The sequence below is a fragment of the Seriola lalandi genome, unplaced genomic scaffold, assembly GCF_002814215.2.
Source record: "Seriola lalandi dorsalis isolate HSWRI2012SDOR001 ecotype SW California unplaced genomic scaffold, Sedor1 jcf7180002054488, whole genome shotgun sequence".
Taxonomy (NCBI): domain Eukaryota; kingdom Metazoa; phylum Chordata; class Actinopteri; order Carangiformes; family Carangidae; genus Seriola; species Seriola lalandi.
In genome coordinates this window covers 203,462-228,176 of record NW_019525041.1, presented here as the reverse complement: position 1 = coordinate 228,176, position 24,715 = coordinate 203,462, and the positions used below count along the sequence as shown (strand labels likewise).

The 24,715-nt window shown below is 40.4% G+C and overlaps 2 protein-coding genes across 11 annotated transcripts in view; both read left to right on the top strand.

Moving 5' to 3' along the window:
• r3hdm2 (R3H domain containing 2) overlaps positions 1-11,726 on the top strand; it is a 52,256-nt gene extending 40,530 nt beyond the window's left edge. For all 10 annotated transcript variants that reach the window (XM_087175752.1, XM_087175753.1, XM_023412853.2 and 7 more), the window contains 9 exons: positions 3,049-3,184; positions 4,605-4,762; positions 5,307-5,446; positions 5,972-6,072; positions 7,057-7,226; positions 7,562-7,706; positions 8,696-8,790; positions 9,642-9,726; positions 10,162-11,726. In XM_087175752.1, the coding sequence (XP_087031878.1) occupies positions 3,049-3,184; positions 4,605-4,762; positions 5,307-5,446; positions 5,972-6,072; positions 7,057-7,226; positions 7,562-7,706; positions 8,696-8,790; positions 9,642-9,726; positions 10,162-10,550 (1,419 nt within the window). In that variant the 3' untranslated portion in view covers positions 10,551-11,726. The remainder of the gene's footprint in view (positions 1-3,048; positions 3,185-4,604; positions 4,763-5,306; positions 5,447-5,971; positions 6,073-7,056; positions 7,227-7,561; positions 7,707-8,695; positions 8,791-9,641; positions 9,727-10,161) is intronic.
• A 2,329-nt stretch (positions 11,727-14,055) lies between these two features.
• On the top strand, positions 14,056-22,577 carry LOC111659795 (SH3 and cysteine-rich domain-containing protein 3). Its single transcript, XM_023412840.2, has 13 exons — positions 14,056-14,251; positions 14,783-14,861; positions 15,184-15,262; positions 16,815-16,971; positions 17,077-17,174; positions 17,280-17,361; positions 18,141-18,238; positions 18,410-18,476; positions 18,678-18,727; positions 18,870-18,973; positions 19,084-19,135; positions 20,115-20,252; positions 22,005-22,577. The coding sequence occupies exons 2-13, from the start codon at positions 14,845-14,847 to the stop codon at positions 22,101-22,103; spliced, it is 1,041 nt and encodes a 346-aa protein (XP_023268608.1). The 5' UTR covers positions 14,056-14,251; positions 14,783-14,844; the 3' UTR covers positions 22,104-22,577.
• The last annotated feature ends 2,138 nt before the right edge of the window (positions 22,578-24,715 follow it).

The following is a 24,715-nucleotide window of genomic DNA, read 5'->3' as shown; positions in this document are numbered from 1 at the left end:
GCTTCCTTCCAGATTTTTGCTACTGTGGAGCATCATGTTCTTTACACCTCATTAATTAGTGTTAATGTAAAGATTTGTTAATGAAAGAGAACAGTACACTGTGTGATCATCCCTGCACCTTGTTAACACACAGATACAGAGAGATTAGGCTTGATTGTGTTCTTTAATTTAACATTGAGTAAGTGATATGAGAGTCTTTATGGTGGTTTTCCATTATAGGAACCTAAATGCAACAATAACTGTCATTCCCCATCCCTTGTAATGACAGAGCTAAACAGCAGAATCATGTTTTCTGCTGCTGCTTCTGTTATAAAATAAGGTTAAAAAAAAAGGCCCAGCCATTACAGTTAAACAATATCGTGCTGTTTTCTTGTGAGTAATCGTTTTCCTGGCACTAGGAAATAACTTGTTTAATTGACAATGGCTCAAGCCAGCTCTTCTCACAGTAAATACATAGTTTCTGTTTCAAGCTGTGGTGCAGGTACGCCACTTGTCTCTCACTAGAAAATTTCCAAAAAATGAATTCTTGTATCAAGTGTGAATTAATGACAAAAATAGAGCCCAGTGTGCCTTGATTTGCTTGAAGTGCTGGCCAATTGAAAATGCAACACCATGGGTCTCGCATCATTCTCCTTTGTCTCTTGTCTTTCTCTGCTTTGTAAAAACCCCAATGCTTTATTTTAAGGGTATGTGATTTCTGAATAATGTCAAAGTCATTTAATATGTTTCCTACAAAGAACCAGGTAATCTGGTACAAATTACAGGAAAAGTTGTACTTTCCATGAAAGCACTGCTCCAAAACCCAAGAAAATCTTCAGTCATTAGGCACTTACTTTATTTCCTTTTAATATGTTGAACTGCATGCTTGCCTGTATGCCTGTATAAATTTTATACTTGCGCATTTTCACCTTATCTGCTATGCATTGATTTAAATAATAAATAAAAATAGATGCCGTGAAAATCACAAATTTAAAAAGATCAAGTTCTTGGAAAGGTGGAAAAATTCAGATATTAACTTTCTTATGTACACTTACAGACTGAGGTGTGACATGTCAGCGATGTGATTCCTGTGAAGTTGCAGGATTCACCCAGTGGGGAGTTTGGTCCTCTCACTCAGAGCGCTGTGTGTCACCTTCACAAGCTCAGTCTCAGTCAGCAAGCCTGTCACATTCTTCAGATTGCAGAGGCGGTGACAATAATGAGTTCTCTCACTCTCTGTCACTCACACACTTCCTTCCCTCTGTCAGGCCTTTGCTTGAGTCCATGAAATAGTTATTATAATTCATTTGAGGAAAGAGAACTAAATTGACCTGGCCATTAAACACCCTGTGGGAGACGTTAGGCCCTGTGAAGTAGCTCTGGGGCTAAGCTGTAAAAGAAGATAGTCTGTTTAGTAGAGATTTAATAGCTGAAGTCACAATATTTTGTTTATTTGAAGGGAATCAGGTGTGAATAGTATTTCATTAGAGCAGGTAAATCACGAGTGAAGTACACTATCCCAGAACCTTTTTCACAGTAGGTAATTGAGGATTTACTGGAATCAGGTGGACATTTTAAAGTACCAAATAATTGTAGTGCTTTTATGTTGCTTTTGTGCATATACTTGCTTATTGGACCTCAAATGATAAATGCATTGTTCATATATCTAACTATTTGCAATCTTGCAAATAGTTTTGAGATGTTCCTGCACTGTAAAACCTAACAATTTTTTTAACTGATCCATCTTGTCTCCTGTTTTGTCTTTTCATAGCTTTCATTCTCCTTGCTTTTATTTTGTAGTTCGCTCTGACCTATATAGACAGTGGCTTTTCATGACTTTTAGCACCCTACACACCTTTCTATATTATCCTCACACTTAGATCTCTGTACTTGTATAAACAGTATTGGCTGGGAAAGGAAGATGCACTGTGTTGTTCAATGTGTGGGTGGTCGGCAGTGTAACAGGAGTGCAAATATTGACACCGCTGCAGCCGCTAGATGGTTGAATGTTGTCATGTATGCAGATGAAGGTGGAGGCAGAACATATCGATCCTCCTAACATTCATCTTATTCTGTTTTTCCATTTGATGTCTTATTTGGAAATTCTTCATGCTACAGTTAGAATGGCTATGTTAGACACAAGCTGTTCCAGCTAGTACTATGGACACGTACAGCTATGAAACTACTGTGAACTGCTAGACTATTCTTGTTTCTGTGCATCATTGTTGAGGAAGCACAGAACAGAGTTCTCTGGGATATTGTTTTAAAGCTGCTATAATAATTTTATTTTTACAATGGATCACATGACAATTTGCTCGCTGCTCTTTTAAGCAGAAAAGCTCTAAAATCTGACACTATGCTACCTGTCCAGCAACAAACAGCAGACAGACAAAGTTAGTGAGTAGCTGGTGATAGCAGTGTGGCATTAAGTCAGTAAAGAGCCAGATATTAACTACATGAGCTGGTGGAGAGCAAAAACAGAGCTAAGAGAGTGAATATTGGACTTTCATTCAGACAGAAACATGACTTCAAATGAATGTTAATGTTGCTCTGTACATGCTGGACGTGTAAATATGTAACTGTTTGCTAAGAAGTTTGCCAAATCAATGTAGAAGATGATAACGTGAATGTAGTGTTTCTAGCATGTTTCCACTGCCCCCAGATGGCAAAAAAAAATATCATAGGTTTTATGTCTTAAGCTATAATAGTGAGGTCTAACAAGAATTTTTGCTCAGCTTTTTACACTAACTTGCAATTTGTTCCTTAGTTGCTTTTTAAGTATTGAATATTTATGAAAACCTTTTTAAGAGTGTAAATCTGCAGTTTTAAATGATTTCTTAAATGTCTCAAGAACCTGATTCTCTGGCAGAAAAAAGAAATCAACTCATGCCATTTGTCTCACTAAGTCTGTGGTCTTCGTATGGGGGCTGCAAAAACTGGTGCCAGTGCTATGAAATATATGAGGTCGAAGACAACTGATATAAGTCGGTGCAAACAGTTTTCTTTTCCTCTTGAAACTGTGTTTATTACTTTTTAAACTGTTTTATTTTGTGTGTTGTTTCTCTTCAGATACAGGTGTCATACTACCCTCCTGGTCAGTATCCCAGCTCAGGCCAGCAGTACCGTGTGCCCCAACCCATGTCCCACCAGGTGTCTTATCCTGCCCAGCGCACACAACCCATGCCTCAGCCCACACAGCAGTCAGGTCAGTACATTGTGCTGTGTTGTATTCTTGTCTCCATAAATGAATGGCTATATATGGATTACTACTGTAATGTAGATATGCAGTATTAGTGTTTCCTGTATATTGTTTTAAAGATAATATTGTTAATTGTTGTTCACACGCACAAAGTCTTTTTGGTGCTTGATATTTTTAAGTGTTCACATATAGTCTTACCACAAAAAAAAAAGAATAGAGCTAAATTATGACATGAAAATATCCAAAATCATCCAAAAGGAATCCAGAGCAGTATCATCTTGTCCCTGAGCTATAAACTGCTAAATCATACTCCGTGTCAAGTCTAACAGGTGAAAGGTTGATTTTAAACAACCTTGGTCCTGCATTGTGCTGCCAAGTCAAATATGCTCAGACCAAAATAGAGCTCTGTCTTTTATTCGTGGAAAAGCCTTGACAGCTTTATCCTTCAGTCTTTTTCATTTAGAGTCTGTGAAGACTGGCTCTGTGTTTATACAGTAAATGACAGATAGACATTGTTGACAACTTAAATGGACTCTGGCTTGTAGCAGAGGCCTGCCAAAACCACATGGATCATGAAGTTGCAGCCAGTTGCATCAATCCAAGGCTGCTGCCTGGTTTGAAATAAGAGTTTTGTGATGGTGAAGATTTATACATAAAGAAACCATGAACAGTGTGAATTAAGCCCTTCTGGACTGAAATAATTTTCTTCAACTCCTTTCACTCCCTCCACCAAGGAGGTTATGTTTTCATCCATGTTTGGGTGTTGATTTGTTTTTTGGTTTGTTCTTTTCTCAGCAGGATTACGCAAAAAGACTAAAGTGATTTGCATCAAACTTGCCGGAGGGATGGGGCATGGGTCAGGGAAGAACCCATTAAATCCAGGAACTTTCCTTAACATTGCGAGATGTCAACATTTTTGGCAATTTCTCAGGAAATAGTGTATGGGTCTTCAAATCAGACATATTTCTGGTGTTGATCTACGAGTTTTAACAGTTTCGTGAATCCACATTACAACCGGAGTTGTATTTATTATTAGTGAATATGGCACCAGCAGCGTTTTTCAGTGCTTATAGTAGTATTTAATTCAACATGCAACTAATAAAATTACTGAATAGCAATAGTGGCTGCAACATAGCAATGAGACAATGCATACAATAATTATATAATGTTGACGGCATCTTTTCACACAACAAGTAAATACAGCTGTCTTGTGTAAGGATTAAACTCAATAAATAAATAAGGCTAAGACATGTAAGATTGTTTGGGATGGCAGAGGTATTTGCTCTAGTAAATGCCATTCTACATTGATTTTCTCCTCAAAAGCAATGGCTCACCTGCCAATCCCAATTTCCCCTCTCTTCTGCTGTACTCCATCTTTACCACCCTTGCAAAATTTCCTTCTCCAATCGTTGTCTGTTGCCATCAGGTCTCCAGACAATGATACCCAGCCAGCAGCCGAGCTACCAGAGCATGATGGGTGTGCAGCAGCCCCAAAACCCTGGTCTGCTCAACTCTCAGAGGGCAGGCATGGGGGGACAGATGCAAAGCATAATGGTCCAGTACCCACAGATGCCATCATATCAGGTATGGATGATTTTAATTCAGCCATAAGGTGTAACTTGTTGCTACAGCACGTTTTTCTTGACATTCTTTTTTTAGTCGTTATTCACAAGGGGTTGCTGTATTTTTTTTGTTTCTTTTTCTTTTTCCACAAAAAAACTCCTTGCATAATAGTTTTCAGATCTTTATAATTTTTGATACAAACATATTCTGAATTCTTTCAATATAGATTCATAAAGAAAAATTAGAATTAATTTCAACTCAGTCTATAGTACAGTAGTAATGTATGGGGGGGGGGGGTATCAGTATCAGTAACTTTTCCAGATACTTTTCCAATGCTCATGGACAAAAAAAGATGAAAAAAAATAGACATACAGTCTTAATTAAAACAGAGCAACACGTATTGGACCAAATCAGATATAAAAGTGACTACGTGACAGGTCTGGTATCCCTCTGTTAGTCTTGTCTTCATTTTTCCTAACTTCTCTAACCTTGGCAGTCGTGAGGTAAATCATCAATTATTTTTACCTTTTCCTAAAAACTTCTTCTCGTTTGACCTTTTACCCAGGTGCCTGTGGGAAATGAAAATCAGCAGGTGGTGCAGCAGCAGTACCAGCAGCAGGTGATGGTACCAGTCAGCCAGTCTGTCCAGGGGCCCATGCCTGTCTACTACAGTGTTATCACACCCACACAGCAGAATAGCACAAGGTATGCATTAATATATCATATTTGTACAAAAGAGTTGTCATTGGTATTGAAATATTTCAAATTATATCCAGCCTTCTGTGGAAAAGATATACTGTGCATAAAATATAAGCATCCGACACTGTGATGACTGAAGCTGTTGCAGTAGCAGCCACAGGTTTATAGAAGCATTCCTTCATATCAATAAAGCAGTTTTTTCTACTCTGTTGTAATTACCATCTGCATGAGCAACATGTAAATGCTTGAGCTCTGGAATTTTGTAAATGAAGTTGTGAAATTCAGTATAGATACTCATGAGTACAACCAATTTTACTTTGAGTGCATCTGCATCCTTCTGACCAATGTCTGTTAAAGAAACCAACAATAACTGTAATGTAACCTCAGCAGAGTACGAATGTTATATGCTAACAGATAACTGCTTATCATTGACATTTCAATCCTAGGTATACATATATGAAAATTTTGTTGATTAAAATTTGGATATCCCTGTAACTATCTTCTCCCCCTTTGTATGTTTCTGTCCTGAAGCCCGTCAGTAGGATATCTGCAGCCCCCCAGCAATGAGCAGTATCAAATCACACAGTCGCCGTCCCCCTGCAATCCTCAGCAGTTGCAGCAGCAATATTCAGGTGAGAACAGTGAAGATGTTGTGAAGTGACCATTAGTAATACATTTTTACCCATTATTTTAGCTTTTTAAAGATTTAATTTTCTTTTAACTATTTAATTTGTGGGAATTATTCTCTCAAAACAGATTCCTTTATTATTTATCATACAAAAAGTGACATCCGTAATACATGCATTATGTTGTTCTTTAAAACTGAAGATCTCAAAATCAAAGTTAAGCCCACTGCAAAGTTGGTGTTGCTCCCAAAACAACTGAGAAAAAGATGCATCACCTTCCATACTGTTGTCCGCTACTGAACATGGTGATAAGACTGGCCAGATTGTACACCTGTTGTAAAGTTATAATGTCCTTTATACCTAGTAACCCTACATTGACTAATAGTAGAGTTGAAACTTGGAACTGTCCTTTATAAAATCAGGTGAAAGGTATTCAGGGAAAAGTTCAGTCACACCGTGTTCACACGCTGAGCATGCAAATCGATATCCTTAAAAAGGTCATGTTTGAAGAAATCAGGGAAAACCTAAACCTCGCAAAGGCCTTGTGTTCCCATTTACCCTTAAGTAAATGTTGATCATGGTCATGTTATCCTTTCAACCTCAGCTGTGTTTGTGCCATTTAGTCAGGTGTATGTTTATTTGTTGAAGGAGCAATAGACCTGAGTTTTGGGTGTAAATTATTCCTAAAGGTAAGTGTTAGTGGGATCATCTGGTTTGAAATGAACTTTTCCTCATACTTTACCTTCGTGATGAATTAGATATACATTTTTACGCTTAACCTGCACTACTTTATGAAATGAGAATTCAGAATACTTGATGTAATTTCGTTTTTTGAACAGAAAAGACAAGACTTGGTTAACTTGGTTAAACAGAAGCTTTCACACGGCTGTAGGGGCCTGTCAGTATTGTTAAAACTCTATAGATGCTAATAATAGCATAGAAGACCTGTTTTAATTACATGTATGCCTGTCTCATGGTACACTCTCTCAGGAGTACCTCCTCCTGGGCCTGGGGTAATGGTCATGCAGCTCAGCGTCCCCAATGGACCACAGCCTTCCCAGAATCCTCCTCTGGTCCAGTGGAACCCATGCAAGTACTACAGCATAGAGCAGAGACCCAGCAAACCAGGAGAGCTCTACAAACCTGACAATACTCCACAGGTACACACACATACACATTTCAACATCTCAGTCATTGGGTGAAATTCTTGGAGTGCAAAGAACCTCATGAATCCAGACTGCAACCCACACATCCATTCTTTCATCTGCATGTATTTGTGCATTCATTATTAACCTGTCAACCCCCTAGTGGTCATCTGTAATACTGCTTAGCTGTAAAATGTGCTTTAGATCAATGTGATGTCGTTAGATGAAATTAGTCTGTAACTTAGAGTAAAGTCAGGTAGAGCTGAAAAGCTTATCGCTTCATCAGGAATATGGGGCTCTAATGTCGCAGTATTTTATGTTATGCTTTCTATTTTTCTTTTCTTCTCCAGGCCAGTACCCAGCTGACGAGTCCCCTGGCCTCCCCCACTCAGTCTCCCACCCCATCTCCCTCCGGCAGCGTCAGCAGCGTCTGTCCAGGCCTTGGACCACTACCCCTCATTTCCCAGTTTCCCCGGCCAGGAGGCCCAGCCCAAGGTACAGTTGAACAAGAAAATTGAAGGTTTATGTTAATGAGGAAAATGCATGTAATTTCTTAAATGCAACCGATGACAATGGAAATGGTACATATGCAGTCATGTATCACACCTGTGTAACCCTCCACAAATAGAAGACTGTATGCTTGACACTTGTGTAGGTACTGTGTGTTACTCATTCAACAAATTTTATCCCTGACTCTTGCCATTAAAAGAATCATACATTTTTGTTTTATTCCAGCTGTGTGTTTAAACACCTGCTCAGACTCTTGCTCTTTCACCCATTTTCCCTGGAACTCTCTGAACCTTGTCAGGTGGCTTTTGGCCCTGGGCCAATAGGCTGTCATATCACCTTACTACAGCTGGTTCACATCGCTGGCACCATGCCACCCTGTCAAACCTGCAGCACCCACACATGGCTTTACCTCATCCTTGTCCTTTGACCTATATGTACACTCAGAGTCACAATACCTTTACTGACAAATAGACCTACTATTTGGAATGCATGATTACACGACCAAATACGGTCTTGCATCAGGCTACGATTCTTGTAATGTCACCATGACACATCTGTATAACATCGTCCTCAAAACACCAAAATCAAAAAGTACTGTAGTAGTGAACTGCATTAGGCCGTTTTACCCATTAATGATTATTTGCAGCTTTTTCTTTGAACTCTCTGAAGTTTTGTTGAAAGAAAATCTTGAATGTGAAATCTTTGCCAAGTCCGTAAACCCTCATTAAATACACCACTTATCTCCCTTTTGGCTGTTCTATGTCAGCATATTCATTGTTATAACACTGTTTTCTGCGGCCAGGTCTCTCTTTAAAAAGAGATTTTTACGTCAGCGAGATAATGACACCTAGTTAGAAAAAAGGAAAAAGTGGTTATAAAGTTTACCTGATCTCTTCTGGGGTAATCAAACTCTAAATTGAAGTGTTTTCAGGATTGATTGTTCTGATTTTAAATTTACGATTTAAATTTTTTAGGCGATGGGCGCTACTCTCTGTTGGGGCAGCCTCTCCAATACAGCCTTTGTCCGCCTCCCCTCATACATGGCCAGTCCTCCTACAGCTCCCATCAGGTCAGTACTGGCAGGTCTTTGCAATGATTCCAAATGTAAATGTGGGGATATTGACTGTTTGAAGTTATTTCTTAATATGAACCTTTCAGTCAGTGTGCATTAAAAAAAAAAAACAGGTAGGGATGCAGAATTGATTATTATTACTGTACTTCAGTTTATTTCTGGCTTAAAGAGAGCCATCATGAATTCCACACTCTAAAAACTGAATGAAATACACAACAAGGCACAGAACTGTTTTCTGAGTATAGAAGTGGCTCAGAATTGGAAACTCCTAATGCCCTGCAATTCAGTACAGCTACACCTCACTTTTGGATCATTGGTTCAGATTGTACCCCTGAAAAAGGCTGTAACCTTTATTTTGATCTAAGAACACAAGATGATAAATGATCTACTTGTTTTGTAATTTGTTTTTAAAGGGTGCAAAGGGTGGTAAAATGGGTGAAAATGACTAGTAATGACAGAATATCTTAGTTCTGTGTATGAAGACATTGTTGTGAAGTTGGGGAAAGACACAACTTTCTTAAGTCACAGTCATTAAATGTAAGCTATGTGGAAATTGTTTAAAATCTTTCTTTGCAGCATGTTGTGTAACCATGATGTAGTAACGTAACTTTAGAAACATTTCAAATGGAAGCCAATGTGAGCTGTCCATCTTTCTGTCTCTCTGCTGTAGGCTTCATCACCTCTCCTGTGCCCACTAGTGTGCAGTATTTTGTAACCGTTGGTGTCTCCATTTACCAAAGACGTATATGTTTAAGGCTTCCACTGATTGGTTATACTGCCATCTAGTGTCTTGTCATGTTACTGCATCGTAATAATAGGCCTCATCATATTGTCGTTGCTGTGTTCAGGGCCAAGGAGTAATGAAACACGGGGGACGAGGGAAAAAACAAACACTCAAATCTGCATCAACAGATCTCGGCACCACTGATGTTGGTAAGTTACAGATGCACCATCACCGACCAGCACATCTACAGCCATTGAATGTTTCTCCAGGTGTTGTACTAGAGGACAAACCAGCAAAGTATGTGGCTTTTTTTTCTTCCTCATATGCCCCAGCTGGTGTGGATGCCATTAAGTAAACATTGGTTTTTTGTGAAAATACTGGCATTAGCTGGTAGCATTGCAGTCAAAGTTCTACAGCAACTGTAAATACACCAAATTGGATTTCTTTTCCAGTATCCTGCTGGCCTCAGGGCCCCTGCACACCCTCATTGGTCTAAGCACTGCACATTGCAAAAAAGTCTTAACCTGAAATAAATGAGCACATCTTTGGAACAGGTGCTTCAAGTCGGTAAAGATACAGCTTGAGCAGTGAAACCTGCTGACTTGGAACATCTCTCTGACTGTCTTTGCTTCTTCTTTGTCCAGTGGTGAGTCGAGTACTCGAGGTAACGGACCTGCCAGAGGGGATTTCACGCCCGGAAGCTGAGAAGCTCTTCAACCAGCTGTCGATGTGTGGTGCCAAGATCCAGTGGCTGAAGGAGCCCCAGGGAGGACGAGGAGGCTGCGGCCCCTGTCCTGGTGCAGGTCCCTCTGGGCCAGGAGCCACCGCTGGGCCCGGGGCCACTGTGGGGGGAGCAAAGGGCGATGGCAACGATCCCGCTCACCTCTACACAGTAGTGGCAGTGTTCCCCAGCACCATGGCTGCCCAGAGTGCTTCCTTCAAACTTAACAACAGCGGGGCCAGCCTCTTCAAACTGAGGGCCGCCAAAAAGAACTATGACCTGCGCGTGTTGGAGAGAGCCAGTTCTCAGTGAAAGGAAAAGAGAGGGGGAGGAAAGAAAGAAAGTGAAAGAGACAGAAAGAAAGAGAGACTCTTGGTGGAGTGGTGGAAAAGGAAGGAGGACTGAGGGGGACTGCTCTTAGTGTACAACTTAAAAACAAAACAAAAAAAAAAACCTTGAGTTAAATGTATAAAAGGGAAGAAGGTGTGAATCATGAGGTGGCTGGTGTTTGGTTGCAAATATGATTTTGTTGTTTGTTTTTATTCATTGTTTTTGTTTTGTATTTATATAGCAGAAGAGCACACAAGACACGCGAGCATGTGTTTCACTGTTGCCGTGGAATGTGTGCTGCCGTTATACAACAACATGCAATGCCACACACACACACAAACATACCAGGAGACACAGACACACAAACGCAGGCAACAGGGTGACGTAGCACATAACAAAAACACACTGGACAGTCGACCTCAGTCAAACCTTTTCCTCCTCCCCTCTGCTCTCCAACCCTCCCTCCTTTTCCTCCTTTTTCTGCCTATGCTTTCTCTCCTTTCTCAACTCTCTGTCACCCAGTCGTCTCTTAATCTCACATATTTATACATTTTCATACGCACAGTTGCGCACTCTCTCTGCTTTCCCCCGCCGCTCCTCCCTCTTTTCTTGCCATGTCTCATACTGCCTCCTACCTTTCTCTGCTCCTCTGTCCCTCTCATGGACTCTCTCTGCTCTCTCCTCTCTTGCTTTCTGTTTGCCTTACTGCTGTTGTGGGTTTCTGTATTGCGCAGTTTTTTTCTGAGAAGTTTTTTTTTTTCTCCTTTTTTTTTTTGTTTTTTGGGGTTCAATATATTTATATAAGTGATGTAAGGAATAAAAGAAATCTATATATTCAGTGATTTTTCTTTCTTTCCCTGAGTGACAAAGTTTAGGCCTTCCTTTATCCTTTACTCCTTCCCTCTTCATACCCTTCTCCTCTTCTTCTGCCCTCTACCTCACTTCTTCTGTCCTCTCCTCTCTCCAACAACTGCCCCCCCCCGCTCCACCCCGACGCCCCACTGTGTTTGCGTTTTTCGTTGACAGCTGTGCAGAACGTATCAGAAGAAGTAGTTAAAGTGCACAATGATTGCATATGTCTACTGTAAATTTTATTTAATCTGTTATTTTTTGTTTGTTTTTAAAAATATAAAAGTCGAGAAAAAATCTATCAAAACATCCTCTGTGTCATGTGATTCATTGTTTGACTTTCCTGAAGCTGGCTGAAGACTGAGCTGCAGAGCCACAGTCAGGTCAGTTCCACCTCGGTTATCTGTCTATACAGTCGTATTCTCTATGTGCATTTACAAATGGAAATCCATCTTAACAACTGTCCTTAGCATACTTAGGAATTTTGGTGACTTTGGAGAGCGCTGTCAAACATATCACTCCTAAATCTCCCATAGGTGTTGGGTTGAGATCAGGTAATTATGAAGGCTTTAACTTATGATTCAGATCCTTTTCATACTATCAAACCATTTAGCGCCTTGTATCCTGTATTTAAAAAACAGCTGCATTCTTTATTTCAGGCCTGTTTTTCTAATACATCACCCCTCTGTAAATACTGAGCATATTCATGCTCCCCACAGGAAGGACGTTTTTGATTTTAAGAAATTTCACCAATTTGTTGTCTCACCTGGAGATAGCACCATCTCATCGATGGTGCTATCTGCAGCCCGATCCAGCGTATCTGTGACGAGCGTGATGACAAGGTAACTGAGGTGGACGAGGAAGCTGAGTCTTGCGGTCCCTGCTCGAGGGGCCTGGAGGTTGAATCAATCCCTCTTTCTCTGAAATGTTCTGCCTCATTCTTAATGTATATTAATCCTAATTTTATTCTGGCTTTGTTTGACATTTGTATTCGGTTGGGGGAAAAAAAACAGTGGCAAACTGACATACAGCCACTACTAGAACTACTGTTGCCACTGAGCACCTGTGGAGTGATGCATTATATAGCTATGAGTAAAAATGACTGGAGGACTTCACCTTTGTGTTTTGGCAGTGTGGAGGCCCCTGATGGCTGTGGGGCCTCAGGCAGTTGCTTAACACGTACTGCTGTAAACATGTTTATATCTACATGGTAGAAGATCTGTCAGGTTATGTTTCATCTTTTTTTCCGACAGTTTCTCAGATCAGTTTCTGTTCAACTATAGGCTACAATCTTTATACCTCAATCTGCTCAAATATGTACATGTAACATGTTTGAGCAGATGAAGTAAAATCTTACACAAGATGTTAAAATATAATCTGACATCTGTTTTCTTATTTTATCCCTCACTTGTTTTTTTTTACATTTTAGGAAAAAGCAACAGATAATTTAACTTCATCCCTTTTGGGTTTTCAGTTGTCCATCTGTGTCTGACAGAGATACGCCCAGGACATTCCAGCTTCACAATAGGATTTAAAGTTGTTGACAGCTAATCAATAAACCCTGAAAAACACCTAATATCTGCTTACAACAATATAGTGTGTTATAGACCATTTATTAATTGTATATGTACCAATTAGAAACCATAAATGTGGGGGAGTCAAAACTGCATCAGTCCGTTTACAGGGAAACCAAAGATCAATGATTGTTTTATTCAGTATTGGAAGGTGTACTTTAGGTTGTCATTTTAAAGTTGACAGTAGAGATATAGACATGAGGACAGAGAAGAGGACTGACATTTGTAATTACACGAAACACATCTAGGTAATGGGGATAAAATATTTTTATTGAAAGAACAGATATAGTTCTTGACTCCAATCCCAGAGGTGTTATTTAACAAACTCTCAAGAGTCTCACTTGTAGACTCAAATAAGTGCATACAGTGTTTCGCTCTCCCCATAAGAATCAAGTCATATTGTCATTTAAACATTTATTAAACTCATCTACTTTGTATCTGGAATTATTCAGATTTAAATCCATTATTAGATGGACCCATTGTATTTTTCTAAATGAGTATCTGTCTTATTTCCAAGCTAGCTGCACTGTTGTCCATTCAGTTTCCCCTTTCCCTTGTTTCCATTGCTCCAGGGTTGGCTTAATAATAATTAAACCAATGAATGGTGATCATTTTAGTATCTATTAGAACCAGGACTCTGAGCATGTAGATTTCAAGGGGACAGAGCTTTATATTTTATATAAAACACATGCACAACATGCTGAGTGAAAATAAATATTTTGTAATTCAGCAAATTATTGATCATCTTTGGTTGAAATCAATGTTCATCTTCTGTGTGTGTCTGTGTCTGTGTGTGTGTCTGTGTGTGTGTGTGTGTGTGTGTGTGTGTGTGTGTGTGTGTGTGTGTCTGTGTGTGTGTGTCTGTCTGTGTGTGTGTGATAATATTCTAACTTTAGTCTATATTGAGTGAAGAACCAGAAGCAGAGCGCTCTGGTTTTTTACCACTCAGCTGGGAGAGCTTCTCAGCTTTTAAAGTGCTCAGCTGTCCCAAACAGTCACATGGACAACGCAAACACACACGCACAAACACACACATAGTTGGGGCTGGGCTAGGTTGGGTTGGCCTGCTGGCATTACTCATCCCAATGTCCCACCTGTTGGAGCCTCATTTGGAAAGTTGAGCATGTAAAGGAACAACAAGGCTGGTAGAAAAAGCTAGAAAGAGTCCCCAGAAGTTTTGTGCTGCGGGGACGCATCCTGACGGCACTGGCTGTACGAGAACCACATCTCTTTGAGAGGAAGTGGAATTCAAGTTTCACGGTCAGTTTATATTAATTATGCATGTGTGCTCATCCAGAATAATGATCTACCGTACCATAGTCATTTCTAACCCCTTGTTAACAGTTGCTGGGCGCTTGTTAAGTGTTGAGTCACTGAATGTTTTATATTTTTTCATTCCCTTAACATGTTTTCTAACATAGAGCAACTTGAGAGGGGGGAAATGCTCCAAACCCTCTGTAGATGCATTGGACGTATATCTTGTACCAGGTTACAAGTGAGTCCTGTTTTAACTTTTGCTAAGATCAAGTTGCTTCCCCAGAACAGACCTAAGTGTCCGCTGCATCTTGAAAATAACTACACTTTGTTCACTGATTTCTGAAGTAACGCCAAACATAATGGGAAAAAATTAACAATTTGTGGACAAGTCTGACAGATCAAAGGTAACTGGTTGTTCAGTAATTGTGACTGGAAGCCAAACAGACAGATTATGTTATATTATTAGAGATCTAAAGGGAAAGGAATCCCCTTTTCCAGCAACAGAAGTGATGCTGGTGTGTTTTCTGTCTGCAGTGACATCTGCTGGTCTAATCTCTCAATATCTGGAGGAACAAAACCTCAGCGGACCAAACACCATGGCTCATTATGACTCGTGAGTTCAGTCTGGAGATGGAATAAAACACTCTTGATAAATTACCTCATTCACTTGATGGAAAAATTACTGTAAGATAAAGTTTTTCCACACTTGTAAGGAACGTAACAGATTGGGAGGTTTGTTAATTAAGGTTTGAATACTTTAAAATAACATTAAAGAACAAACAAATAGAATATAGAACATAGAAACTTTAAAAACCTAGAGTGTAACATTTGAGACAGGCACTGACATATTAAGACCAGCTTGAGAATGTCACAATTTATTTTCTGCAGTCAAACATTTGCTTCTCGTTGTGACATTTGCTACCCGCTGATGACAGGTTGGATGACAAGGACTCCGTGGATATTCATGACAACCCACCTCTCCCTGATAACGTGGTGAGGGAGGAGGACAACACGGTGAGACATCTAATATCCAGCACTTACCATGTGACACACACGTCAAGTGGCTGTTTACAAGTCAGATAACCAGAGGACTGGTTACTCAAGCTTTGGTACAGCTTATATTAAGATGTTTTCTACGGATCACAGGTTGTATGAGATTATACACACACATACACTCACATGAATTAATCAGTTTACTCAAATTCCAAAAACCATATATTCTCTTTTAGCACTAGTAGCATCCAGCCATGCAGATAATTTTAGTTTTATTTGCTCAGGTTTTGAGACCTGCTGCCATAGCAACACAACACAATTCTGCTTTAACAAATAACATTTTAAAAACTGTGGATAATCCACAGTACACAATGTCAACAGATTTCATCGGGAATATTTTTAATAAGTAGTTTCAGTGATCACAGTATGTTCTGTGGGTAACACTGTTCCTGGGGGTGCTGTTGAATTATTCTAGATGTAGATTTTCAGTGTTGTGAGCACAACAAACAAACATTGTATTGGGATGGAGGCAGGAAGCTTGGATCATCAAAATGAGATGATACAGTATGGACAGATATGATTGATTTGTGGGCGATTTCCAAAGTGGGTTTGAATATATCACCTGTAAGTCGACGAACACACTGATGCATGGTGGTTAGTTTGTTTAGGAATCCTGACAGCTAAATAGAGTTGCAGAGTAATGGTGCTGTAATGTGTGAACTGTCCCTGGTATTATCAGTTATTGTAGCGTAAATCCACAGCCTGACGGCCACAGGACACCTCTAATCCTGCCAGTGATGGAGAGATGGAGCCAGTTCAGTCTGTCAGGCGTCCCTCTGACTCTGTGTTTGTGTGTGTGTGTGTGTGTGTGTGTGTGGCATCCTTATGGCTCTGTTTGACTAGACTGGAGTCTATTTAGGAGTAGCAATGTCAAGCTTTTGTTGCATTCAGTTGGGAATTCTGTCAGTCTATGTCGGAGGCTATTTTGAGATCTAAGCCCTTTCAACCTGTCCTGACTGTGATTTGCATATGTGTGTGTGAGTGTGTTTCCATGCAAGAGTCTGAAAAAAACCCAAAAAACAAACACTCCCAGTATCATGCAGATTATTTTCTAACCTCAATTAATGGATTTGAGCAGAATGATATTTAAAAAAAAAAAAAAAAAAAAAAGCAGTAGTCTTGACACTTGTGAAGTCATTATTTGTGGATCTGGCTCTGGCTGATGTGATACAGTTGGTGCAAAGACCAGTCAGACTTCATGTGGCTCAGACCGCAGGGTGCTTCAGTATTAATAGAATTGTTCTCATATAAATCTGTCAGGTGGTGGGTGGTGCAGGATACTGGGACTGTTTGGGTTAAATAAAGAAACAACCAGAGAACAATTCAGTGGGATCCAAGGATCCAAGTTTCTTGCTCAATTGAAAACACACTGGCAGATAAAAAGGCTCTATGATATACATTGTTGGCCATTCTCTACTGTTACATCCAATTGAGGTGCATTGTGTTTCATGTTGAACTGCTTCCTTGTGTTTTGTCTTCCACACATGACCCATTTTTATTCCTCTCCTTCCAGGTATATTTTGTCTACGACGAGGAGGTAGAAGAAGAAGAGAAAGAGGAACCTCCTCCCCTAGAACCAGTTAAACCAGTCAACGACAAACCACACAAGTTCAAGGACCACTATTGCAAGAAACCAAAGTTTTGCGATGTCTGTGCACGCATGATCGTTTGTATGTTCCTCTTGTCTCCTTTTGTTTAATGCGTGACAAACCAAGTGGTCTTCAGCGGTCTTTAAAAATGATGTCATTCATAGCTTTATTCTTGTTTCTTTTCAGTGAACAATAAGTTTGCACTGCGATGTAAGGATTGCAAAACCAGCATCCACCACCAGTGTCAGTCCTACGTGGAGTTCCAGAGGTGTTTTGGCAAAATTGTGAGCTTCATGTTCCAAAGTAGTTTGATGTTAAATCTAAGCTAAACTGCAGATCATATATTTTATATCCTGTGTTTTTCATTTTCTCTTGTTTCCTCTTTTCAGCCTCCAGGATTCAGAAGAGCGTACAGTTCTCCTCTGTACAGCAGTCAGCAGAATGCAACAGTATCTCAGCTGCTGCCTTTTTGTGAGTCCCACTAATGACGACTGCTGCATGAAGAGGAAATACCCATAAATCAAACTTTCTTGTCATATCTTACAGGACAAACTTCATGTAGTAATGTTCAAAACATTTTTGTCTATTTTGCACGTCCTCAACTCAGTGTTTATTTCCTTGTTTAAAGGAGCTATTTATGAGTTTTGCTATTGCTACAGAGCCAGCGTTAGCATTAACAGGTGTTTACTCACTAGTCTAGAAGAACTGTTGCAAGTTCAGCATCAAACTTCATTCCTTTACTTACCAAGAGCCGTCTACAGCACTGGAGAGCAATGCCAATGTCAACACTGTCACATCTTTTCTTCAACTGAAGTTAGCACGCTAACCAGCTAGCCCCGGCCCGTCCTGTCACTTTCCGATATAGTGACTCACTTTAGCTTTTAATCTCAACTGAAAATGTAACGCTACTCAAAGGGCCGATTATATCCTCATGTCTTGTAAAACCAATGATTGGCTGAAGCTCTTGTCAAATCCCAATCACAACCACCCACTCCCAGCAAGAAACCATGTTCAGCTGCACTGAAAACTTACAAATAGCCCTTTTAAATATTCACTAAAGAGACTTATGTTAAGTAATTGGTGATCAGGTAATCGTTGAAATCATCATCAGACACAATTACAAATCAAAGGACAAGCTGAAAACAAATTCAATGTAGGATTTCAATATTTTTGGAAAAACAATTCAAGACTGTATTGAAATTTAAATACCTGTATGTTTTTTTCTTACCTGGATTCATGTTTTCTCTCAGCACAGTCAAACCGCACTGACCCTGTGTTTGAGACGCTGCGGATCGGTGTGATCATGGCCAACAAGGAGCGTAAAAAAGGGTCGGAGGACAAGAAGAACGTGAGTGTGGACGCACTAATAAAACTGAAGCTGTCCTACTACACAAAACCAGTTAATTGTAATTTTTCATGATTAGTTTCTAAGCTGCTATATTGCTTTTGCTGAGCTTTTTCCTTTTGTCAGTAAAGGGCTGTATGATTGTATGACTATTGTCTTTCCTAACTTGTCCAGATGATGATGATGATGATGGAGGAAGATGAGTCCCAGCCCAAACAGGAGGAAGAAGGAGGTGAAGGAGGTGAGTATATGTCAGCAGTAGAAAGAGCAAATGGTTTAATATGTGTCCCAGGTTTGAGTCCAGCTGGGACCTTTGCTGCACTGTGTGCCACCTCCCCTGTATCTCGCTGTCTCTGTCTCCATGCTCGCTGTCTCTCTGTGATGTTTGACGATGCCTGATGATCATCCCCGTCTCATTTTTGTTGTCTCATTTGTGTACCAGCAAACACAGAAGGAGACAAAAGAGGAGACAAAGCTCCTGCTGATGACAAGGTCAGAGAGTGTGGAGCTGAAGGTGACATGATGATGATGATGTGAATGAAAAATATAGTTATCATGATATCAAGTATTAAGTGTGGTTAAGATACAATGATGTTGAATCAGTGTTGTGGTGTTTATGTTTGTGTTTTTCCAGAATAAAAAGCTTCAGCCAGGGAAGATTGGTGTGTTCAGTCAGTCTCACTACTATCTGGCTCTCTATCGCTTCAAGGCCATAGAGAAAGACGACCTGGACGTGCAGTAAGAACCTCGTCCGGTGTTTCTCAATGCCTCTTAAAAAACCTCTGCCTTGCTTGTGTCATTATTTAATATTCAAATATTCGAGTACTCATATCCAACTTATTCCTCAGTGCTGGGGACCGCATCACAGTGATAGATGACTCCAATGAGGAGTGGTGGAGGGTGAGTCTGAGCTCACACACTCGCACAACATATTGCAGTGTGTGTTCATGATCTAGGTGATGATTTCAGTTTGGTCTCTTCTCCAAAAGTTATGAAATTTTACAGAGAGACAGCCAGAGGGCTCGAGGATCAATTAATTAAATTCTGGTCATTATCTCGGTCTGGGACTTTTGCCATTAGATGATTATGTTTGTTTGAGCCAGAACAATTAAACTGATTTTATGTGCTGGAGGGAAGGCTCAACAGCAAGTCGCCTGTTTTAGAGCATTGCTTACAATATTTATGTAGCTGTTAAGCCAATCAATATTCAAAGGACTAATGATAAACAAACGTAAACCATGAGGGCTGGCTTGGCTGAATTTCTGCCAGGCCACAGTTTCATTTTGGTCTGGTCGTCCATCATGTAAAGTAAGTTGTACAATAGTTGACAGTTCTCAGACAACCTAAAGTTTTCCTACATTTGATTGGATGAACATAGCACTTGCTAGACTGTCATTCGTCTTTTTTTTTAAACCAAAGAAAAAGTGGTGGTTCTGGAAAAGTGATCAGGATTTTCCCAAAGTATCAGGTTCTAAATAGACCATGCAGCTGAGTCATGCTTCCTTTTACAGGTAGTTCCAATTGTTTCCCAAGAGGATGTATGTTTTAGGAAAAAGTAATGTCATCATCTAAACACTCTGGTTGGGTTTAATCAATTCACACCAGATGCTCTGTATAATCTTCTAGTAAAAACACAGCTGATCAGACGTGGTTTGACTTTGTGAGGCTACATCTCTTGGTCCAGATCTGAAAATATTTCAGAAACATTTTTTTTCCCACAGTGGATGTTTACTGATCATCCATACACCTATTTTTGTCAGTCACTCAGCTTTCAAAGCCACACCGACCGTACTGTATGTTCATGTTTAAATCGAGCCAAGTATTCTACGTGTGAAACTGGAGCTGTAGCACCTCACTGTTACAGCTTCTGTTCCACCAGGGGAAGATCGGCGAGAGAACAGGCTTCATACCTGCCAACTACATCATCCGAGTGCGAGCAGGAGAGAGGGTCTACAAGGTGACACGCTCCTTTGTCGGCAACAGAGAGATGGGCCAAATCACTCTGAAGAAAGACCAGGTCAACACACACACACACACACACACACACACACACAAACACACACACACACATCATTATATAACCGAACCATAAATGTCTCCACTATATTTAAACCTAATCCCAGGCTTATCTCCAAACTGAAGCCCAAAACACACTGGAGTAAGGTAGACTTATAGGTACACAAGCACAAACAAGCACAAACATGCACAAACATACACACGCACATACTGCATACTTTACACACAAATACACAGAGGAAGTGTCCACAGCAACATGCAGCCTAGAGCACTGTCTGATAATACGTGTTTGAAATTAATTCTCTATAGATTGTTTAATTAAAATCTTAATTAATGCCAAAGAATTTAGGTCACTCAGCTGCTGAAGTTTCATACGCCTTTAAGAGTTAATAAACATTGATCCAGAGGAGGAAGGTCAAAACAACAAACACACTCACTTTGTATTTCTATATACCAGTAATTCAAAATGTGATTTAAAAGAAAACACATGGTGCCTTCCAGTTCAGTGCAATAAATATGGTCATGTGTACTGACACGGCAATTACAATAGACATCGATTGACACATCAATATAAACACACACCATATACAGAAATACACAGACAAAAGCATGCGTCATGTTAACATAAGGAGAGAAATGTTGCTGTTTCTTACTCACCGGCCCCGCTGCTGTTAAACCTCACACCTGTTTACATTTAACCCTCACAGTAAACTATAGCCTGAACTCTTAACTTTAAAACTCTTATTCCTCTCGTGAAGACGTGAAAACTATTTCAGTGGCACGCTCTGCTGTCTGCCACAGTGTCTTTATCATATATAGTACCACCACATGCTGTTGGACAAGTTCCAGATCTACACATAGTGGTTTCAACACATCTGCAGATCTAGATATAGGAATGTTCAGGGACAAATCCACCATTTCTAAGTGTTAAATCTTGTTTTTGTGCAGACTCTTCAAAATTAAATTTTTTCTTCAACCTTTTTGAGTCACATGAATTGAGCTGTTAGAGTCAAATCCTTTTCACGATCTGTCTGCAAAGGGCCTATTTGTAAGTTTTCTCTGCCACTCAACGTGGTTTCTTGCCAGGAGCGGGTGGTGGTCATTGTTGCTTGACAAGAGCTTTGGCCGTCATTGTCTTTATAATACAAGAGATTATAATAGATCCTCTGAGCAATGCTACATCTCTTGGAGGCTATAGTGAGTCGCTATTAGAAAATGACGAGACTGGCAAGGGCTAGCTGGTTAGCATGCTAACATCAAGAAGAAAAGATGTGATACAGACAAGAGTTACTGGGGTTGCTTTCCACCTCTGGAGACAGGGAATGAAGGAAAGACGTTTGATGCTGAACAACATTTCTTCTAGAGTGGTAAGTAAACATTTGCTAATGCTAACACTGGCCATGTAGCAAGAGCAAAACTTACAAATAGCTCCTTTAAAAGACACATGCAAAAGCTAATGGACCAGTGGAGGATGATTCGTCACTTCATGGTCAGATCCGGTTTGTTCTGCCTCACGTGTTTGCACAGGAGAGTGTTTGCTGTAGCTACTGTTGAAGGTTGAATTTCAGATCAATTTCTGCTCAAAATTGTTGTGTGTTCTCAATAATTTAGTTGTTGATATAACACAGACACAAAAACACGCTCAAGCATCAAGAGGAAAAACTACAGTAATGCCCACCTGCAAAACATATAATTTCCCAGTCTAAGTGTGTGTTTGCTGTGTGTGTGTGTGTGTGTGTGTGTGTGTTCTCAGATTGTGGTAAAGAAGGGTGAGGAGGTGAACGGCTACCTGAAGGTCAGTACAGGACGTAAGCTTGGCTTCTTCCCTGCCAACCTGCTGCAGGAGATATGAAGAGAGCCAGCAGGCGTCTCAACCCTCCAGCTCTCATGGCGGTTTCATCACCTGCTGTCGCTGGAAAGCTTGTTCTCGGTCCAAAGCAGCAGCACTGAAACACTTTCTACTTGAATTTGTATTTCAACGCATTTTCCTGTGTTCCTTCTCAAACTTCACACATGACCATCCAAAGCCTGCATGCAGAATATATTGTGACAAGTGTACTTACTTACTATGCAGAGACAGATAAATAGTTTGCAGCTGTTGGTTGAGTCTGAGGATTATGGCTGTTATCTAAAGGATTGAAGAGCAGCAACTTTTTTTTATTTATTTTGGCTTTATTTTATTTTCTGGCTTAGACAAAAAAAAAAGTGGTTGTCTGGTAACAGGTGAAGCATTATTACTCATTTGAAATATGCTTTTCATTTCATTTTACATTGAAGCAACATGTTGTTTGTTATGTTTTGGCATAAAAATACAACAGCATTTCTATTTGTGTGTCCAACTTGATTACTATGTCTGCTGTTATACCAGCCAAACAAAACCAACTGAGTCAGAGGGATGAGGAAGGAGAGTAGTTTGGATGGCACATTTGAATCAATCACAATGTAGCAGATCTATGACTTAAAGTTTCCACATTCTGAATCCTTCCAAAATTACAGCAAAATTATTATTATTATTCTTCTTGTTGTTGTTATTATCAGTGTTGCTGTTGTTATAACAATAGTGGAAATCTTTCTTAATCCTACTTAGATTAATGTGAGGTTTACGAGTACCAGACAAATGTGAACCCAAAAGCACAACAATGAGGCAGCAGAGTCTCAATGAAAGTTCAGTTTACCGACTACAGGCAGAGTCACAAACCAGGTAATCAGACGATCAGACAAACAAATCCAATGGGGGGCAGGCAGGAAATCAAAGGTCCAAAAACGGTCAGGCTGGGTCAAACACAGGTAGATCAGGCAGAGCCCGGAAAAGTAATGCTGGAAAGCTTGGCGGTAAGACACAAGATCAAGGTCAAGGGAAAATGGACTGAGGGACTGATGAGAGAATGAGCCACAGTTGTGGAAATGGGCGGGGAAAACCAGTTGAAGGTGATGAGCAGGGTGCATGGGCTAATAGGGAGGCGGGATCTGAAATGACAGGAGAGTTAGTGATGAGACAAGGAAAAAAAACTAGGTGAAAACAAACTAAGAGTTGGAGGGATTCATGATAATTAACACTATTTGAGTGTTTCATTATACTGATGTGTGTGTGTGTGTGCGTGTGTGTGTGTGTGTGTGTGTGCGCGCCTGTGTGTGTCTGTGCGTGTGTCTGTATGTGTGTAAAAGAGGTATAACAGAAGCAAAAAAAAAAACAGGTGAATCTGGGAAACAATGACAGATTCAAATGAGATGGAGGCATTTCCAGAACTTCAAAAGGACACAGAGGTATTTTCTGTATCTACCCTGAGTGCAGTGTAATTAGCCAAAGGAGAGTCTGTGTGTGGGGAGATCAGGAATGCAGGGAACGACATCTGTAGGTCTGTGGAGACATTCCAGTGGTGACGACAGGCCTGAATAACATGGCACCTACAGACAGAAACACTCTCTTCTCTCTCCATACACCCTCCTTTACCTTTCATCTTTTCTTCTGAATGTTTTTTAGTAAAGACCCCTTCCTTTCTTTGCTCTACTTTTGCTTTTCTATTTGTTTAGTGTAGATTGATTTCCTCCTTCAGTTGCTTCTCTGTGCCTGTGTGTCTGGTTTCTTCTCCCTCACACACACACACACACACACACACACACAAACACAAATACACTCAACAGCCGCGTTCAGATGCAGATGATGAGTTGTCTGGTCACGCCTCCTTCCTCCTCTGTTGTCTGTCGGAGGAAAGGAGCAGCGTGGCCCAAGCAGGTAGCGTTGCCAGGCTTCAGCAGTCCTCTGATTGGACAACAGAGCACCCCCTTCAGACACGGGTCGCTTCCTTCTGAGAAACAGCCTCTGCTCCATGCCGCTCTGGACTGAGGGACCGCGTGGAAGATATCACAGCTGCCATGTTATCATCCCCGACCCCCTGACCCTGCCACTCCAGACAGGCAGGATGGAGCAGGGATGCCAAAATGTCTGTGGCTTTGTGTGGGTGGATGATTTTATATGCGAGTGTGCTGGTGAGAGGGCAAGGCCATGGAAGGGGCGACGGCATGATGCTGTGGCAATGAATCTGTTCAATTCAAGGGAATTTCATTTTTGTTGGGGACACCACATTGAGAGCCAAACTTCAAATCCAGCTGCAGGTGAAAGGACAGAAAAATCACATTAGTAAGCAAAAGGGGCTCATTTATAACCTGTACCTAAATAATACAGTACAATATTTACATCTGACAAAACGATCTCAACTTAAGATCCAATTAGAGTAGGGTTTGCGCCATTGCCACGGAAACAGAAAGCAGATGTTCAAACTTTCTGTTTTTTCTGTGCGATTCATCCATGTTGACCTAAGATTTGAGCCTCACAGTTCACCTTTGGCCCCAGAAACAGTGTGACAGTTTAGACATACATGTTTCCGTGGCAACTTAGGTAACTCAAGCTGATAATGACTCCGTAAGATGGTAAAAAGCTCCAGGACAAGTGAGTTACCGGAGCAT

Coding starts and splice junctions, on each gene's coding strand:
- LOC111659795 (XM_023412840.2), top strand. Junction 16,972..17,076: donor CTGTGCACGCATGATCGTTT/GTATGTTCCTCT, acceptor GTTTCTTTTCAG/TGAACAATAAGTTTGCACTG. Junction 18,477..18,677: donor GGAAGAAGGAGGTGAAGGAG/GTGAGTATATGT, acceptor TTTGTGTACCAG/CAAACACAGAAGGAGACAAA.